Raw genomic sequence first — 21,065 nt, 5'->3', positions numbered from 1 at the left:
ATTTTAGCACTATTTGGCTTTTCAAATCAAGTGCCAATATTTTTTTGATTTGTTAAAAAAAAGTAGTAATAATAAAACCTACCCTTCTTAGTGTAATCCTTTAGCTTAATGAACTCCAGTAGGCTCAGACAGAATGTGGTTTGATGTGGTTTGTGGAGCCAGGAGATCTGAGACACAGAAGATGGGAGGCGCCTGGTGTTGTGGAAGAGCCATGGGTCAGAAAACCTGGATTCTGACCTTGGCTCTGCTGCTCCGTGCTGTATGGCCTTGGGAAAGGTGCTTAACCACTCTGAGCCTTTCTACCCCTAAGGGCAGGCACTCAGACCCCATACAAACCAATGAGAGGATTAAATAACATAGATCCCAACCCAACAATGAAAACAAAGCTCATGGTGAGGATGCAAGGTGTGGGGACCTGCGAAGCCTGGGTCAGGTGGGTGAGAGCCATGGAAAGACAGAGCCCTAGATAGAAAGGAACAGGCCCCTGGTCCCTCCACCAGGCCCTGAGCCCAAGCCCAAGGCTTTAGACATGAGCTGAACTCCCCCCACCTTCTCCATGCTACTCCCAAGTTCCCTGAGACCATGGAGTACATTTCAGGACTCTGTGAACTCGAGAGAGGCAAGTGTCCCAGACTTAAGTCTACGTCCCTCTGTGAGGCTCACCCAGACCCATGAGCTCATCTAACTGGCACAAAGTCTTTCCTCAATTCTGCCCAGTTAAAAAAAAATCCGCAGGTTAATTGGCTGTATCAGACCCTCTTTAACAAAGTCGCTCCTCAATTTTGCTCAATTAAAAAAATATAAATAAGATAACTTTAAATTACTTGGCCTTAGAAACAAACATGGTAAAAACCTTAGGCTCAGGACAGAAACTCCAGGGCGGAATGTGGCTCACCACTATGTTAAACTTTGTCACAGGTCTGGTCACAGCTGTCATTTTAGGACAAGCACATCCAGGCTCTCCAGAAACCAGGCCAGCCTGGGCAAATTTCTTCCAGGCTCTGAGCATTTAGAAGAGCCCACAGCTTTTGCTCACAGCTCAAGGACCAGGCGTTGACTGCCTGGTTGCCAAGGGTGCTTTTTCTCCCTCCTCTCCCTGGAATCATAGCCTGTACCGGCTTGGGGTTGGGGAGAGGTCTGGTAGGTTCATGCATCACTGCCTCCCTCTTTCTTTCCCTCCGTCACCTGTGACTAAAGAGATCCACACCCCATCGAACAGCACTATTCTTGCTGGTATGTCATGCAGTGAAGAGGTAGAAGGATGTTTTGTGAAGCAGCCCTGCACACAGAGAACCCAAAACAAGACTCCAGACCAGGCCCAAGGCACCTCCACCAATACTGATACACAATGGGGGTGCTAGTATAAAATCTCCCAAAGGTCAAAAGCAATACAGACTACTCTCTGCATAGCCAGCACATGAGTGTAAACACACAGACCTACAGATTCATTCCTCCCAAGATAAAATTTATTCTTTGGCGCTTCATACTTGGCAAGGATTAATCATTATGTCAGTTCATACAATGATTAAATTAATAAAATACATCTGGATCAGAGAAAACCTCAGAGACCAACTTTGATTCCATAAGCACAAAGTAAAGGACCTGAAACGGGGTGGAGATGCAGTAAAGGAGAAGTTAAGGGGAGTTAATTAGCCAGTGATTAAATGTCATTTTCCCTGAGTCAAGTGATTCTCATTTTATTCAAGTGCTCTGCAAGTGGTGAAGGTTTTTTGTTTTTTGTTTCTTGTCATTTTAGGGAATTCTTTTTTGTCCAACAAATAATTCTCAGTTGTCTGCTTTTAAAAGTACTGTGTAATTTCTAAATTACTATTTTTCAAAATCAGGCTAACACTTCCAACTCCCTCTGGTTGGGGTTTTCTGAATCATCTACAGAAAGATGGCTGCTCTGCTGAGAGCCTGCCTGGGAAACTGGTTTGTATATCCTGTGACCCAAAGCATCCACTTCCTCAAAGGTGTAGCCAGGAGGCTCAGGATATGAAGCTAGGCACCTGCCCATTTCCTTGGGAGTAAAGCTGATGGTGTAGGTGGTCTGGCCTTCCACAGGGACATTTCCTCGAGGGCCAGACCAATGAGGCTTACAGCTTTTGGTATTGATAGGCGGGTGGGGCACATAGTGGGCCCGAGTGGTGGTCAGGCAGTCCAGGGGCTCGGTGGGCAAGTCCAGCTGGGGAACGGGCTTGACTGGCTCTGTGCGCATGCTGGACCACTGCTTGTAGTCATCCTTGGTGGTGGAAGAGCCTTCAAAGCGACCGCACTTCTTAATCTGACGTGCAGGTCGGCAGGACTGAGCTGGGGCACCCTTAGGGCATGTGTAATGGGCCTGCACTGTTGTCAGAAGATCCATCCTGTCTTCGGGAGGGACGTAGGTGATGGGAGCTTTGGAGAACATCCGGGGCGTTGGCCAAGCTTGGTACTTATCTCGAAACTCAGTGGTGTTACAGAAAGGCATGTCTAGCCCAGGAGGCCTGGCTAGAGGTTTCAAGCTCTTGGCAGGCTCCCCCATCAGGCCCCGGTAGGATTGTTTTTGAGTGGTAAGGCTTTCAAAGGGGATTTCACAGGGCCTGAACTTCTCTGCTTCATGCACAAAGCGCTTCTCTACGGGGTGGGCCACATAGCTCATCTTGTAGTTAGTCACATCCTCCAAGGGGATGTTACAGAGCTTTGGCATGGCCAGAGGTTTACAGCTTATGGTCTTCACAAGGCCTTTTATGGGGTAATCGTCCTGGTGTGTGGTTCTGTTATCAAACCTGACTGATGCCGGCTGGTATTTGTGTTCCAGACGAAGTGGCTCTCGCCTTGGTTGGTTCCAAGGCAAATAATCAGCTGAAATTAAAGCAGAAGAGGTAATTAATAATAAATCAAGTCAACCAACTTGCATATATTCTACAGAGCCCCAAGGTCTTAAGGCAGTCTCCGATGAAGTGTTCTTTGAGACAAAGAAAGAACAGAGCACATCCCTGCTACCACTTCATTCAAACACCTGATGTGTCAACTTTATGGTACTTGCAGGCAGAAGAGACAAATCTACAGGAGCTCTCATCACACCCCACAATACTGCATGCAGGGATCTTAGAGGGTCCATGGTCGTGAGAGGATCCAGGGAATCCATTCCTGCAGAAAAGTTCAACCACTAGCTTACTCTGACAACACTTCCTTTCTTCTGTGGAGAAGGTACTTTCTCTGAATCAGCATGGAAGGAGTGAGAAGATGCATGTGATGTAGTGAGATAGAAAATTCACAACCCACCACTGGTGGGCCACCAGCCAGATGAACCAGGCCTACCTGGTCGTCTGTGGAGTGACAGCCCACTGTGTCCCTGTAATCCTCACATCTAATCCACATAAATCAAATATGCTGCTCCAAGGGAATAGGGCATTGTATTGGGTGGTGAGAGAACAGTGGCTGCCACTTATATAAAACTTATTACATAACAGGCAGTATTCTAAGTGCTTAGTATATTAACTCACTTAATCTTCAGACTGTCCTAATAAGGTGGGTACTATTAATGCCAGTTTTATAGATGCAGAAACAGATATACAGAAAATGAGGGAATTTGTCCCGGCTCACTTGGCTAGAAGTGGAAAAGCACAAATGCAAATTTAGACCCAGAGCCCACGATCTGACCCACTCTACTCTCTGGTTCTAACAATTAGGGAATACCAACTACATGTCGGTCAATTGTGCTCAAGTCTTTCCATACATGATCTTGTTTCATCTTCACAATAACCCTTTGTGATGGGTATGATTCTCTCCATTCTACAGATTTCTAAATACAAGGCTCAGAGGAGCTAAGAAACTTGCCCAAAAGTCACATGGCTAGTGAGTTGAGTTGGAATTTAAACCGTATTGTTGTCTCCAAAGCCATGTTCTTCTGATACCTCATATCACACTTAGGGGCATTTTATTTCCAGAAGGAGTAAAGGTTAAAGAAAAAAATAATCAGAGGGAAGATTTTCAGGAGGAAAAGAACTTCAGAATGTTTGAAGAATGAAAAGAACTGGCCAATCTAGATGTCCATCTCCAGAGGAACCTCTGCTGTGGGGCTGGAATGGCCAACATAATGGGAGGCCTGGACCCCAAGGAAATCTGCAGTAGAGATGGCCTCCATGCATCTTGAGGACCAGATACTGTCTTCAGGCAGCACTGTAAGCCTTTGAAACTGGCTTTGCCACACAGACCATCAGGGCCAGCACACCAAGACTGAAAGTCTAGGTGAGAAAAATGGGATGACAAACCATGTGATTCAACTGCCTTGGCACTACTGGCATTTTTTTTTTTTTGAGATGGAGTTTCACTCTTGTTGCCCAGGCTGGAGTGCAATGGCACAGTCCCAGCTCACCGCAACCTCCACCTCCCAGGTTCAAGCGATTCTCCTGCCTCAGCCTCCCTAGTAGCTGGGATTACAGGCATGTGCCACTGCACCCGGCTAATTTTGTATTTTTAGTAGAGACGGTGTTTCTCCATGTTGGTCAGGCTGGTCTCGAACTCCCGACCTCAGGTAATCCGCCCACCTCGGCCTCCCAAAGTGCTGGGATCACAGGCGTGAGCCACCACGCCCGGCCTACTGCTGGCATTCTTTCAAAATACTTGACTAACATCCAAGACCTAGGTTGCCCCATCGGGCCCATAAATTACCAGATTTAAAGTAGCCCTAGTGAGCCCTCTGAATCTATAGGGAATTCTCTTGCTTACTGCTGTACAAAAGGTTAGAAAAAAAAGCTGCTTCCCAGGAGCCTTGGGTATACACACCAACACTAGTGGAGTCCACAGGCACAATTTGTAACAGTTTTATTGAAATCTAATTTGCATAATAAAAGGTACCATCTTAAGTACACAATTTAGTGACTTTTATGGAGTTGTATATCCATCACCAAAATCAAGTTATAGAGTATTTGCATCATGCCAAAAATACCAATTATCTTCATTTGTAGTCAGTCTTTACTCCCATCTCCAGCCCCAGGCAACCATTAATTTGCTCTTGGTCTCTATAACTGCGCATTTTCTGGACATTTCATATAAATAGAATCACCCAATATGTAGCGTTTTGCATCTGGCTTCTTTCACTTAGTGTAGTGTAATTGAGGTTCATCCATAATGTAGCCTGTATCAGTAGTTCACCTTTTTATTGTTGAATAATATTATATGATACCAAATTTTGTTTATCATTCACCAATTGATGGACATTTTGAGTTGTTTCTACTCCTTGGCTATTATAAAGAAATTCTGCTATGAGCCTTTGTGAAGAAGTCTGTGTGTGAACATATATTTTCATTTCTCTTGGGTAGATAATAAAGTGAAATTGCTAGGTTGTATAGAAAAATCTGTCTTTAGCTTTTTAAAAAAGATACTGCCAAATGTTCTCAAAGTGGAGAAGTAGATGTGCCATTTTACATCCCACCAGCAACGTATAAACATTCTCATTTCTCCACATCCTCGTCAACACTTGTTATCATCCGTGTTTTTAAATTATTATAGACATTCCAATGGGTATTTAGTAGTATCTTGCAGTGTCATTTACATTTCTCTAATGACTAATGATGTTGAGCATCTCTGCATGCACTTATCAGCTCTTCATGTGCTTTCATTGGTAAAATATTGAGATGTTTTGCCCATTTTAAAATTAGACTGTCTTCTTATTGAGTTATAGAATTCTTTGCATGTTCTAAATACAAATCTTACACCAGGTATGTGATTTACAAATTTTTTTCCAAGTCTATCACTTCTCTTTTCATTTTCTTATTATTTTAACAAAACACCCACCTGACACCTGACTCTTTTCATTTCTTAATGGTGTCTTTCTAAGTGCCCAAAGGTTTTGAATTGCGATAAAGTCCTATTTATATCTTTAATAAATCATGCTTTTGATGCCATATCTCAATTCTTTGCCTGTCCCAAGATATCATAGATTTTTCTCCCATGTTTTATTTTGAAACATTTATAGTTTTAGCTATTACATTTAGGTTTCTGATTCTTTTGAGTTTGGATGCGGTAACTTCGTCTTTTTGCATGTGGATATCCAACTGTCCCAGCACCATTCATCAAAAAGACTATCCTCTCCCACACTGAAGTGCCTAGGCATCTTTGTGAGAAGTCAACGACAATAGACATAAAGGCTTATTTCTGTACTCTCAGCTTAGTTGCATTGGTCATTACACTTGTCGTTGTGTCAGTATAACTGTCTCAATTGCTGTAGCTTTATAATAAAGTTTTGTAATCAGGAAGTGTAAGTTTTACAACTTAGTTCTTATTTTTCAAAAATACTTTCAGCTATTCTGGTTTATTTGAATTTCATATATAAAACCTAAAATTACTTTGCCAAGTTCTAAAAAGGAAAAGGAGCCTGCTGGGATTTTGATAGGAATTGCATTGAATCTACAGATCAATTTGGGACAACTTTACCTTAACAGTATTGAATCTTCCAATCCATGAACACAGAATGTCCATCATTTTTGTTCAGATTTTAATTTCTCCCAGCAATCGTTGGTAGCTTTCAGCATGCAAGACTTACACTTGCTTTTTTAAAATTTTATTCCAAGATTTTATTAATTTTGAGGCTATTAAAAAGAGAACAGTTTTCTTGACTCCATTTTGATTGTCCATGCTAGAATACAGAAACAATTGATTTTTATATATTGTTCAGTACTGACATCTCGCTGAACTCATGTATTAGTTCTGGTAATTTTTGTGGATTCCTTGGTGTTATCTGCATACAGGATCATGTTGTCTGAGAATAAAGACAGCTTCGCCTTTTCCTTTTGAGCCTAGATACATTTACTTGTCTGCTTGCTTTTCTTGCATTATTGCACTAGCTAGAACCTCCAATACAATATTGAGTGGAAGTGGTGAAAGCTGGCATCCTAGCCTTGTTCTCAATCTTAGGGGGAAGCCATTTAGTCTTTCACATTCAGTATGATGTTTTAGAAGTACAGATTTCTTTTGTGAATGCCCTTTATCAGGCTGAGGAAGTTTCCTTCTAGTCCTAAGCTTCTTGAGAGCTTTTATGAGTGTTGAACTTTGTCAAATGCTTTCTATCAACCAAGTGGCTTTTTTCTGTTACTTTATTAATGTGGTATATTAATTGATTTTCTGATGTTACACCAACTTTGAATTCCCAGAATAAATCTCAAAGTTTTATAAATATTGATTCTGTAATTGTCTTTTAAATGAATTAAAAGAAAAAAATATCTTTTTAATGATTTAAGAAGAAAACAAAGAAAAGTATATATTTACCTAATTACATTTACCAGTATGCTTTACTACTTTTTGTGTAGATTTGTGCTGCCATCTGGTATCATTCCCTTTTAGCCTGAAGGATTTCCTTTAGTACTTCTTGCAAGCTAGGTACCTGTAACTTCTCTCCATCTTTATCTGGGAATGTATTTTGCCTTCATTATTGAATCATAATATCACTAGATATGAAATTCTTGAAGGATAGACTTTTTTCTTTCAAAACTGTGAATATGCAACCAACTGCCTTCAGTCCTCCATTGTTTCTGAAGAGAACTTAGCCATTAATAATGTCATTTTTGGGCCGGGCACGGTGGCTCACGCCTGTAATCCCAGCACTTTGGGAGGCCAAGGTGGGCTGATCACGAGGTCAGGAGATCAAGACCATCCTGGCTAACATGGTGAAACCCTGTCTCTACTAAAAATACAACAAATTAGCCAGGCGTTGTGGCAGGTGCCTGTAGTCCCAGCTACTAGGGAGGCTGAGGCAGGAGAATGGTGTGAACCCGGGAGGCGGAGCTTGCAGTGAGCCGAGATTGCAGCCACTGCACTCCAGCCTGAGTGACAGAGTGAGACTCCGTCTCAAAAATAATAATAATAATAATAATAATAATGTCATTTTTCTATATGTGATGAGTCATTTCTCTTTTGCCTCTTTCCAAATCTTTGTTTTTGGCTTTCAACAATTTGACTATGTTATGAATAGATGTGGATCTCTTTGTACTTATTCTATTTGGATTGTGCCTCTTGAATGTATTAATAAACATTTTTCATAAAATTTGGCAACTTTCAGCCATTAATCTATCATTTTTCTGCCCCCTTCTTCTCCTTTTGGGGCCATGATTATGAGTATGTTAGTACACTTTATGGTATTCCACGAGTCTGGTTTGGACCTTTCTCTTAATTTTTTTCTGTTCTTCAGATTGGGAATCTCTATTGAACTATCCACATTTTTGCTGATTCTTATGCCAGCTCAAATCTGCTGTTGAGCCCCTCTAACGAATTTTTTATTTTAGTTATTGCCCTTCCAACTCCAGAGTTTTCATTTGGTTCTTTATTATTTCCTGTTACTGATACTCTCTATTTGATGAGCAATTGTTGTCATACTTTTATTTCCTTAAATATGCTTTCCTGTTATTCTTTGACCATATTTATAATAGCTACTTTGAAATATTTGTCTGCGATGTCCAACATCTGGGCTCCTGCAGAGATACTTTCTGTTGACTGCTTTTTCCCCCACCATGCATGGGTCATACTTCCCTTTTTCACATCTTACAATTTTTTTGTGTAAAACACAACACTTTAGATAATATGCTGCAGCAACTCTGGATTCTGATCCCCATTGGGAGTTGGTTTTACTTGTGTTTAGCTTATCTGCACTAATTCCATAGAGTCTTATCTTCCCTGCAGTGTATGGCCACCGATATTTTTGTTCATTTTTTTTTTATTTGTTTTTGTTTTTAATTTGCTTGTTTGTTTTGAGATGGTGTCTTGCTCTTGTTGCCCAGACTGGAGTGCAGTGGCACGATCTCAGCTCACTGCTACCTCCGCCTTCCCGGGTTCAAGCGATTCTCCTGCCTCAGCCTCCTGAGTGGCTGGGATTACAGGCGTCCACCACCACACCCAGATAATTTATTGTTTTCTTTTTTTGTATTTTTACAAAAAAATACAAAACCTCCTGACCCCATGATCTGCGCACCTGGGCCTCGCAAAGTGCTAGGATTATAGACGTGAGCCAACTTGCCTGACTTCTTAAGGGTCACTCTGTCAGCATAGTTTAGTGGTCAGCCAATGAATGGTCAGAAGTTAAACTTAAGAACTTTAAGCCAGTAAGGCATTCACACTTTGCCAATGGAGCTGTGTGTGGGTTAGGAAAAACACATACAAAGATCAGGCAGTTTATAAGTCTCATTTGGCTTTTACTTCCTATTGGGCTTTCTCATGCCTCCCCTACACAAGCACTAGGCCTAACTAGGGATGATTAGGGATGATGAGTTGATAGATGGGCTCCTCTCTGATTGCCCTTGAGCCTGCATATAGCCTTGCCCATGTGCACAGCCTTCCAGACTACTCAACCAGGGATGATGAGTTGATAGATGGGTTTCTTTCTGATTGCCCTTGAGTCTGCACACAGTCTTGCCCATATGCACAGCCTTCCCGACCACCAGGAATACATATGAGCTTATCAAGACCCACTGTGTCTGTCTCATTCTCTGAATCTCCCTTCTTACATTCCTAGCTGGTTTGCTGGTCTGTTGCTTGCCACAACTAGCACTGCAGCCTCAGACTAACTCAGAAGTTGTCTTCCCTGATTTCTTGCCATTAAGATCACTATTGTTTTTATTGAAACTCCTGGGTATGCACTCTATTCCCAATCAAGTCAGGCCCCACTGACAGCACAGCTGCTTGTTTCCACAGCCTAGCCTGCTCCGGCAGAGCCACTACATAAATGAAACAGCAGGGGTGGGGATGGGGTGATGGAAGCAGCCCCAGAATAAAACATCACAGACTCCTAGTGTTAATAACCAAGGTGCCACAGTTTCTTTAATAAATGCTTCTCAATTTTTTTGCATACCAGTGACTGATTTCCAGAGTCTAGAAATGGTTGATTTTCACTGTTTTGTCCAGTTTTGTCATTGCTTTTTGGGAAGAGGATTTGCCAAGCTCCTTACTCCTCCTCTCCAGAAGTCCTGATACCACCCCCTCATCCACCAGTACGCTCTTAAGTTTATTTTAGACTGATAATACTACCAACTATTTATCTAAAATTGGCTTCATTTTAATTGAAAATCTAATCTTTCTCCAAGAGCCATTAATGGCTCTATCAGCATCTTGAAAGCATTAGGGGGCCTTGGAGGGAACCATCTTGCTGAATATAAACCACATGTTTCCTGCCCACCCCGGCCCCCAGACTCCAGGCCTTGCTGAAACGGAGGCATCTACCTGTAGATGCCTACACACTCCCTCAAGGTACTTGGGGGTGGGGAGGACAGGGCTTTTCTGGCTCTCTTCTGTGATGGATGAAGTGTTAACAAAACAGGTTTCTAAGCTCAAAGTTGCCTCATGTGATTTCTGATACCCAACAATATAGTTGAAACCACATTATTATCCAAGCCTCCCGACTTCCTCCGCCCAGCATTTATTACCAAAAACCTCCACAGGACCCTGAAAAACCTCAGAATTTCACATGACAAACTATTCACATGCCAGTAAAGTCCTTCAGGGCCAGAGTGTCATGTGGGTAATTGGCAAGAACTTCTTTAAAAGGGATTCCATTCAATAATGTGCCTTTAGAAAAACAGCTAAACCTAAAGCTGAGCATCAAGTAATTACACTTTCAATCTTTCCAATTGCACAGTGTTTTGAAAATGTCACAAATTACAACCAAATGCTGCTAAAGCATATTTTATTGGTGGTTTTCTGGACCCCAGTAAAGGTGCTGGCCATAGAGTGAAAAGGGGAAAAAAAGATTTCGTATTTTTTCTGTGGAACAAATGTAAGCAGAGCATATAGACAAAATCTAGATGGCACCCACTGAAACATGTATTTAATAACCTTGGTCTTTGGTTTCTCTTTGGGTGGTAGAGGAGGAAGAGAATCAACGTATGGTCATAAAACATGAAGGTTGTTATGAAAAAGACTTAAGAAAGCAGCAAATTTTCACAAGACACAAACATGTCACCCAAGGGGTGATACACCAAGAGATAAGGGCGTGACCCCTCATAAATGCATGGGGTTATTAAGGACTGACCCAACCAAATGGTAAGTGGCATAGGCCTTCTCAATCCTCACTTCTGCTCCTGGCCAGGACCCATAGGGTAATAGCCTCGGTGGGGATTTGTGTAGATATGCCAAACTCTGTCACCTGGAGCCCTTGTAAACAATGGTTCAGAACCATTCATCCATTGAGTCCCTCACTTGACACACTTTGTTGTGTCATTCCCTGTGTTCGATGCTGGGAATACAGATGTTGGGCATTCAAGGCACAGTTTGGGAAGCCCTTCTATCACAGGTGAGTGACAGAACAAACAAACCACTTCAATTAATAGAAAAAAAGTATTTGCTATAGTCTGAATGTGCCCCAAAATTCATGTGCTGAAACTTAATCCCCAATACGGTGGTATTGGGAGGTGAGGCCTTTTGGGAAATGATTGCATCATGCGGGCTCCACCTTCATGAATGGATTAGCACTGCTATACAATGACTGGAGGGAGCTAGCCAAGGCCCTTTTTTCCTTCTGGCTTTCACCACATGAGGACACAGCAACAAGGCACCATCTTGGAAGCAGAGAGCAGACCCTCACTGGACACCAAACCTATCAGCGCCTTGATCTTGAACTTCCCAGCCTTCAGAACTGTGAGAAATAAATGTCTTATTTATAAATTACTCACTCTCAAGTATTTTTGTTACAGCAGCACAAATGAACTAAGAAAGTAGTATTCAAAAAAAAACCTCATAAGACACACATGTTGCAAACTGGTACCCATAGGTTAATCTAACTATAAATATGTTTCCTTTAGCTACATACTGATTTGTTTTAAAATCGGAATTGCAGAGGAAAACTATGAACTCCAACCTCAAATGCACATGTTCCAAGAACAAAAACCCTGTCCATCTATGCATGCCTGGTTCTGAGCAGTCCAGTTCAGACTTGACTGGTGTTCATTTATTAACTCTGTTTAAGTAGGCAAGCAGTTAAGAGGTACCAGAAGTTTAAGGAAACTGAGGAAGAAAATAGGATTTTCTCAATTTTAACTTTGTCAGTAGGGAAGTCAGCCATTATATTAGTCAGTTCTTGCACTGCTATAAAGAAATGCCTGAGATTGGGTAATTTATAAAGAAAAGCAGTTGAATTGGCTCATGGTTCTGCAGGATGTACAGGAAGCATGGTAGCATCTGTTTCTGGGGAGGCCTCAGGGAGTTTTACTCATGGTGGAAGGCAAAGTGCAATAAGGCATCCTACACGGCAGGAGCAGGACAGAGAGCGCGAGTCGGGAGGTGGGGAGGTGCCAAACGCTTCTAAACAAGCAGATCTCAGGGGAACTCACTCATTATACAGTACTAAGGGGGCAGGGGGGTGCTAAACCATTAAAAACAGCCCCCATTATACAATCACCTCTCACCAGGCCCCACCTCCAACACTGAGGATTACAATTCAACATGAGATTTCATGGGGGCAGAGACCCAAACCCTGTCAGCCATGATTCAGTTTAAGCTGTGGAATACTCACTCTTCTGTAGTTTGAAGAGGACAGCCTGAGATGTAGCTGTATGGACAAAGGGAGAGACAGGGGAAAACGGCAGTGAAAGAGATTAAACAAAGAGTACTGCTGGGGTGTGGTGGGGTGCATGTGTGCGTGTGTGTGTGTGTGTGCGTGTGTATGTGTGTGTGTGTTGAGCGGTAAGTAGTCTGCTGGGGAGAAGTAGGGAGGACTTCTCTTTAAATGCTACATATAGACCTCCTCCATCCTTGCCAACCCCCAAGACAAGCAAGGAGCACTTTTCACTCGCAGACCTCTCCCTGCACCTAGGGCAAGGTGGAAGAGAGGGAACTGAACTGACAGGTAGGAGCTCTGAAGAGTCTCTCCCTATACTAAGATTCATAAACCAACAGGGCCCACAAAGACAGTGTAGAGGAGAGGCGAGTTCGCCATTGGATATGCCGTATCACCACCCATGGTGGAAAGCGCTTACTGCAGTTTCATTCCTCTATCCCACTAGCTCAATGTCTGTGCTGCCTGATTTCTGGTCTTCTTGTAAACACTGGATTAAAAAGGAGAAGAATGCATTCAGTAGAGGCAAAAGTGCCCCCCAACACCCTACCCATGGTCATACACCTGGTTGTATGGACTCCTGTGTGGTGCCTGCTGTGAGAGGGTAATTGGGAAAGAAAAAGACAAGCAGATCCCTGCCCCTTGGAGGTTACAGCCTGGCCATTAAAGGAAGCATTAAAAGTATACAATGCATGATAAGACAGGGGAGTGCAAGGCACCCATACAGCATCCAGCCTGACATGGCGGAAGGGCTCAGAATGTGATCTTTCAGCTGCTAACTGAAAGGATAAGTGCTAGATTAAGGAAGCAGAAGGATTCTATATAGAAGGCATCACATGTGCTAAACAAATGCCCTGAAGCAGAAAAGAAATGTAGGAAGGGACCTGAAAGAAGGCCCTGAGGCTGGAGCAGAGGGGCTTAGAAGACACCAGGACTTCCAAGGCATCAGAGGAGGCAGTAAAGGTTTGGGTTTTTATCATAATAGGATCATATGATTTGATAAAATAATATGATTTGATAAAATAATGATTTTATCATTTGATAAAATGATATGATTAGATAAAATAATGATTTTATCAAATGATTATCTGAGGAGTTTTATACAAAGGAGTGGTCAGATCAGATTGCCATGTATAGAAGACTGCTCTGCTCCCTTACTGTGGAAAATGAGTAAGAGCTGACAAGACTGGAGATATGCTCAGGTGTGTGTCCAGGTGTAGACATGGAGAAAACAGGATTAGGGCTTTGCTAGGAGGAAACAGCAAAACGGCTGAAGAGAGAGGGACTCTCGGCTATCAGTAGGAGCTGGGCTCCAAAGATAGGCCATGGAGTAGAGACTCCATGGGGAGGGACAGACACAGGAGCGGCTGGTGGTAAGAAGGAGGGTTGAGACGTCAATGGACTGGAGGTCCCAAAAAGGCCAAGGACTGTCGTGGTGGGAGGAGATAAGAGGACAAGCCCAGAGGACAGGTTGCCGATGTGCACAAAGACTTCAGAGGTGGGGCCATTTCAGGGTATGATAACATTCAGAATATTATTAGTCAGTTCTTGTACTGCTGAAAAAAGGTGGCTTGACCAAAGGTAGCTATCTATGGGGGAGTGTTAGAGGAAGAAGTTAAAGAGAATAAAAGGGCAGAGCCCAGGTTGCTGAAGAGGCCCACGCCAATCCAGTCTTCAGTTCCTGGAAGAATCAAAGAAACTCAACTAAGCACAGGGTCCTCCAGGATGACAGAATTAGAGGCCCTTCTAGGAGCTCACATCCCTCCAATCTCCCTACCTCCACCACCATCTTCACCCTAAATGCTTGGCTTGACTAAATAAAAGTGGCCCTCTCTATTCACAGCATTTAGAGGTCCGTGAACTATTCAGCATGTCCTCCTAGGGCAAGGCAAAGGTTGGTATCATAAGCGTGAGTTATTGATTACAAACCTGGTCTCCAGTCTCATGGTCTCAGTCTTTGCAGCTGAGCTCCATAGAGTGGCTGTCTGCTAGCACAACACATATGACCACGTATCTTGTCTCTCCACTAGGCTAGAAAGTCAAGGGCAGGCCATTATGCTTCCTTCAGTTTCTAGGACCACACCTCATAGGTAATATCAATAGATACTCAATAAAGAAAGAAGCAATCCTATTTATATAAAGTTCAAAACTGGCGAAACTAATTTAAGGTATTAAAGGTTAAAATAATGGTTATATTCTCATTGGGGAGGGTAACAGAAATGGGGTAGTAATGTTTTATTTCTTGATCTGGGTACTGTTTATATGGATTTGTTCAGTGTAAATTTATTGATCTGTATAATTATAATTTGTATACTTTTCCATATGTATGTTACATTTTGATATATTTTTTAAACATGTGAATGAATCAATCACTTAATCAGTGGTAGAAACTAACTTAGCCTGAACTTGAAATGCTTCCCCCAATATAGCATTCAAACTGCAAGCTAAGGCAGGGCTTGGCAGATATTTTGTATAAGAGCCAGGTATTAAGTGTCTTATGCCTCACAGATTATAGTGTCTCTGTCAGCAACTACTCAACTTTGCTACTATGGTACAAAAAGTAGCCATAGATACTGTGTAAATGAATGAATATGGCTGCGTTCCAATAAAACATGAACACTGAATTTTCAATTTTATATCATTTTCACAGTCCTCAAATGATATCCTTTTGATTTGTTTTTCAGTTATTAAAAAAAAATGCTTAACTCTTCTTAGCTCTCCAGCTATACAAAAACAGGCTGCTGGCCAGATCGGGCCCGTAGGAAGTAGTCTGCCAACTCTTGCACTAACTGAGTATGCACATAAAACACATTTCCTGGCCCGCACACAGGCTCAGCCTGTCTTTCCCCCAATCTGCCCCTCTGTGCTCTCCCACCTTTATAAGTAGGCAAACACTCCATCTTGTCGCTACATGGATATTTACTGTCCCGAGGTTTGATGGGGTCCACTCGACAGACAGGGTAGGGATTGTAATCTTTCTCATACGTCGTGAGCAAATCCATATTCTCTTCACTCGGGACGAACTGGTCATACTGGTGGACCTTCACTGGTGCCACTTTGTGAGGCCCAAAATCTCTCCTGTAAGGAAGCAAGTGCATGCTGTTGGGGTCCTTGGCTTGCGATAAGGCTTACGTTTTCTGCTTAACCCAACTCTACAAACATTTGCTGAGAAGTCATGTTCTACTCTACCTGCCTTCCCTCCTCCCCCGAACTGTTTCTCCTCTATTTCCCACTTTTGAGAAGGGTACCATCAATTCCTTCTCACCCAACTCAGACACCTGTATACATCTTTGACCTCCTTTCCTCACGGCCCCAGAGCCTATCACCACCAGCGCCCCTGCACCTCATTGGTTTTTCTTTCCCCTTGGTCCAGATCATGACAATTTCTCACTAACAGCCTGCCACCTGAGCTTCCTCCTTCATTCCTACCACTTCTATTCAATCCCCATAATGTGGCCAGAATAAACTCTCTAAATGGAAATCAGATGGCTTTCCCCAGTTTAAAACTCTTCCAGGTAAAATTCAACTTCCGGGCATAATTTATAAGCCTTTCTGGACCTGGCTCCTGCCTTACTCACCGTTGTCTCTCACTATCCCCACCCCACCTGAGCACCCTGCACTCCAACCACAATGCCACCGTTTCTACTGCCGCGCTCTCCGCCTTCCTTCCACCCAACCCCTTCACTGCGGAGCTATCTTCCTTTCAGGTGCCGCTGCCACCTTCTCTGTGTTCCCAAAAGCTTCTCCTGCTAATGTTTATCTCCTTCCTCTACTTAGCCTACAGAAAACCCAGAAGAGGAAAACAGTGAAATAATTGGAAACCCTGACTCCTTCATTTCTCTGCTATCTGGTGTCAGCGCCCCCATTATTTCACGGAGTACCAAAACAATAGGATCGAAAAAGTATAATGGTCTTCACTAAACAGGAAGCAGTCCCTCCCCAAAGCATCCCAGATAAAAAGGCCCAGATGCTCACTGCAATGCCCACCAGGAACCGCCCTAAGGAGCCAGGGCTTAGCTCGGACTTGTGTTGCCCTCCAGGGCACTCGCAACTTCCCACCTCTCAATGCTAACATTTCCCTCTGAAGGGTGTCTGTTTTACACAACAAACTGTTTTTGCCTGGAACCCATTTATTCAACTGGACAAAGGGAAGGTAGATTTTTCCTGATGGTGCTTGCCAGAACAGCCCTGTCAAGGGAAGGGGAAGGTTTCCGGACAGGAAAACATTAGGCCCAAACACCAATAAAACCCACTTCCCGGCCAAAATCTGGAGCAGCATTACTCAGCCATGCTTGACTAGCAAAGGTAACACGCTCCACTGTAACCTGTCTTGCGTGAATTATACACATGATTGTCAGTAAACCCGAACCGGGTCCTGAAAATGCTTAGTGGGATGGGAGAAGGAAGTTAGGAAGCAGGAGAATTAGTCTCTCTAGGGCTCTAAGGAGGAAATCGGAGATGCTTCAGTTGAACTCCCCTAACACCCTCTGGGTAGATTTAAAAATATATCTTAGCGGCAGTTATAGGACATTCAGCCTGGGCTCCTTTCCTAGGGGCCCTGCTGTTAGCCTGAAGTGTCTGGAAGCTGACTGTGCATATCGGGGCTTATGGAGGGAATGGACTGAACAAGCAGCCAAAGGTCAGCTCCTACTTCTGCTGTTCTCAGTGAGCAAGTACTACACCCTGGTGTCTATTCAGCACTAAACCAATTGTAGCAGGGAACTAAGAGGGTAACTCCTTAGGCTACAAAGACAAATGAAAATGCCCAGAAAACTCCATCTGAAAACCAGCTGAGTAGAAAGGGACTCTTGGTCAGAAAGTGTACATTCTAAAGGGAGTGCTCCCAAAGGAAGTTGAGCTCTCCTCACTCTCAGAAGGGATGGACAGATTTCAAGGCAGCCTGAGACCACACATTCCTAAACCCTTATAAAAGCCTGTGCTCAGTGATGGCTACCTAAGCCTACACCCTATTCACTTCCAAAGAGTATCAGGAGGTACCAAGGGCATGCAGTGAGGAACAAAGCTGGGCGCCTGAGCTGCCGTGCTGAGCCCACCCAACCTCAGAGCATCTAGGGATGCTTTCCAGTTGTGAGGCTGCCACTCTCAGGGACCCTGCACACAGAGTCCATAGCAGCCTCTTCTGCAGTTACTCTGACCAAGAGGACCAGCTTCCTCTCAGGGATGCCGCAAAAACCTCCCTTCAAAGGCTGCCAGGCTCTTGAAAACTAAAGCACGCTTATTGCGCATCTCCCACGGCTTCTACCGGAAAAGAGCAGACAAAAGCCCAAAACCAAATTCACCAGTTCACAGACTATTCTGAAATTGGTTTCCCAAAGACAAAAGCCAATCGCCTTTTCCAGTACAAAATTTAAGTTCCTTTGTAAGTGTTCCTCTATGGTTTAATTTATTGATCAGCTATAACTAAGGCAAGTGATTATGGGGGGTGGGGGGAAGCGGTATCTATTTCTGAAGAGAAGAAAAATTTTAAAGTTTGACTTTTTTATAACCTACCCAAACATAGTTACTGTGGCTTAGGAGTGAATTTAATCAGAATTTATGTGTTTCCTCATTATGTTTTTATGTTGAGAACATTCACTGAAACCTGTCATTAACCACAACATAACTGCATGTCCCCAATCACACATAATCTTACAGCCTTTAAATTCACGTAAAAGAAAAGTCTATATTTTAGTCTCCCCAGAATTGCTCCAATTAACTAGCTTTTCTTTTTAAGAACACTGGATCTCCCCTCTCTTTCTGTGGTACATTTCCCAGTCTCTGTGCACATGTGACATGAACCAAGAAAAAGAAACTGGTCAGAGAAGTAAGTTTCTTTTAGGTAAGTAGCTATAAAAGTTATAGAGTAGGGAAGGCCAAGAGTTAAACTCAAAGTTAAGTAAAAGGTTGGAGTGGTCCTGCTGGGGAAGTCATAACAACTTGACTTCAAATCATTTAGCAAAGCTGAAGAAAGGTGTTTGACAAGACTCTGACAAAAGGGAAGAGGAAATAACGTAACAGTGAGCTAGGGTCCTGAGCCTGGCAGTGGGAAATGAAGATTTTCACCATGACAAAAGGGCCATGCAACACTTTTTTTAAACCTGTTTTTAATGTTTATTTATGCAAACTTGAAGATTTGTTAGTGTGTCCAAGTAATCAATTATATTAAAATGGAATCCATCTTAAAAGGAGTTCCTCCTCTTGGCCAAAGCCAACCTCTCTCACCCCTGCCCTCTTTCTCGGGAATCTCATCTGCAGACCATCTCCTAGGCCATGCTTTTCCCTCTTCCTCCCTACTGCCTCCTTTCTCCACTGAGTGTTATCTCCCATCTTTAAAGGTAAAGAGTAAAACAAGACACTATCCTCACTGAGCTCCATTCTCCTCCAGTTTTCCCTTCTGTCTTCCAGAAAGTGTTGTCTACAAGTGCAGACTTGCCTTCCTCTCCTCATGTCCCACCCATCAGATCTGATTCCCCTCACTCCTGGATACTCCAAGCATCACCTTGTTTTCCAGACCCAACCGCTGCTTCTCGACCTTATCCCACTGTGGTTGTTCATAGCATCCATCCTCTCACTCAATTTTTCAATACTCTCTCCCTTGACTTCCGTGATACCGCTCCTCATGATCTTTTCTCTATGTCTTCTATGGGGTTCTGCTCTTTGTCAGTTGATTTGATTGACTTTGTCACTTCTATATGCTATTCTCAAACTTCCCAATGTCAAAAGGCACCCTTCTAGAGAAACTATTCTCCCATCCTAGGCAGCTTGGGGAGTCCATCCCATTGTGCTGCAAAAGATCCTTGGCTGAATCACAGGGTTTGATTCATGCCCCTGGTCCTTATGGAACACAGAGTCCTCCTTACCTTCACTATAACAGATGGGATTCCAAGCCCATGCACTCCAGAATCCAAGTTACATAGCACCTGTCTTCTCCTCTGGCCTCTGAGACCCTCAACTCCCACTAAGGCTGAGGCAAATATCTGTCACCACTTCATATAAACCCTAGGCAAACTATTTCAAATGACTTTAAAGCTCTAAAAAGGTGGATTCTGGAGAGAGCCAACAGGTGGAAGCAGAAAATGGCACTGTGTGAGGCTTCATTGCTTAATTTTCCATTAACTATTTAAGATTCAAAGCTTCCAGCCTGAAGGTCAGCTCCAGTCTGTGCAAGGGAGGGCAGCTAAAAGGCAGATCTTCTAGGTAATCACCTTTTCTTGACTACAAAAACCAGAGGGCTGGCCAGGCACGGTGGCCCATGCTTGTAATCCCAGCATTTTGGGAGGCCAAGGCAGGCGGATCACCAGATGTCAGGAGTATGAGACCAGCCTGACCAACATGGAGAAACCCCATCTCTACTAAAAATACAAAATTAGCTGGATGTGGTGGGACACACCTGTAATCCTAACTACTCAGGAGGCTGAGGCAGGAGAATCGCTTGAACTCGGGAGGCGGAAGTTGCAGTGAGCCGAGATCGTGCCACTGCTCTCCAGCCTGGGCAACAAGAGCAAAACTTCATCTCACCAAAAAAAAAAAAAAAAAACAGAGGACCAAGTTTGAAGCAACCATGGATGCTGCAAAATGAGGAAAGAAACCTGGAAATGAGAGAGTCAAAGACAGGAAGCCCTAAATTCTGTACATAAACTGGGCCCAAATCTCTGCATAACCTCACATATATGGGGTAGATTCCAAGCTAAAGAACTGAAGTGAGATTTGAGCTGCCACCCAAGACACAGAGTTTGCATTGTAAATCAAATCAGGTTACCTGCCTGCCAAAGATAAAAACACTTTTTAGAGGAATGCAAACAAACATCTAAGGTGTCCACAATGTAGCAACATTCTCACTGTACAAAAATCAACCCAAAATCTGACCCATGCTCAAAAAAGAAAAAAAAAAAGATAATTATGGAGACCAACTCCAAGCAGACCAGACATTGGAATTAGCAGATAAGGATTTTAAAGTAGCTTTTTAAACCATGCTCAATAAGGAAAGCAAAGAAAGGCCATAATGAATTAAAAGATAGGAAATTAGGTAAAATAAATAGAAACTATATTTAAAAAGAATCAAATGCAAATTCTGAAACTGCAAAATATTGAAGTAGAACATTCACTGGATGGCCTTAATCACAAAATGGAGATAAGGGAGAAAAACTTCGTGAAGTTTAAACTAGATTAATACAAACTATCCAATCTGAAGAACAGAGGAGGGGGAGAAAAGATTGGGGAAAAGAAATGAACAGAGCATCTGTGAAAGCAAAATTACTTGAAGAAATAATGGCCAAAATGTCTACAAATTTACTCAGAAATACAGTATAGACAATTCAAAGGCTCTGAGATTGCCCAAGCAAGTCCAGTGCTGAGAACTCTATCTACATTGTGTTCACACTAATTCTCAGGCCCAGGCTATGGAGGCTAAGTATATGCCCAGTGGTACAGCTCTGAGTAAGAGAGTCAGGTATCTCTTTGAACAAAAAACATATATATAAAATTCAATGGGTAGTGCAAGACTCAAGCCTGCTACTAACTCTCTTGTTTCTTTCCTGACCTTTGG

General features: G+C 43.0%; 1 protein-coding gene across 2 annotated transcripts in view; it reads right to left on the bottom strand.

The window, feature by feature from the left end:
- SAXO1 (stabilizer of axonemal microtubules 1) overlaps positions 1 to 21,065 on the bottom strand; it is a 237,103-nt gene that overhangs the window by 123,620 nt on the left and 92,418 nt on the right. For both annotated transcript variants that reach the window (XM_063594469.1, XM_003822606.5), the window contains exons 3-4: positions 15,396 to 15,598; positions 83 to 2,844 (exon numbers count right to left, since the gene is read on the bottom strand). In XM_063594469.1, the coding sequence (XP_063450539.1) occupies positions 1,841 to 2,844; positions 15,396 to 15,598 (1,207 nt within the window). In that variant the 3' untranslated portion in view covers positions 83 to 1,840. The remainder of the gene's footprint in view (positions 1 to 82; positions 2,845 to 15,395; positions 15,599 to 21,065) is intronic.

Source organism: Pan paniscus, chromosome 11 (assembly GCF_029289425.2).
Source record: "Pan paniscus chromosome 11, NHGRI_mPanPan1-v2.0_pri, whole genome shotgun sequence".
Taxonomy (NCBI): Eukaryota; Metazoa; Chordata; class Mammalia; order Primates; family Hominidae; genus Pan; species Pan paniscus.
This window is presented reverse-complemented; position numbering and strand designations above follow the sequence as displayed.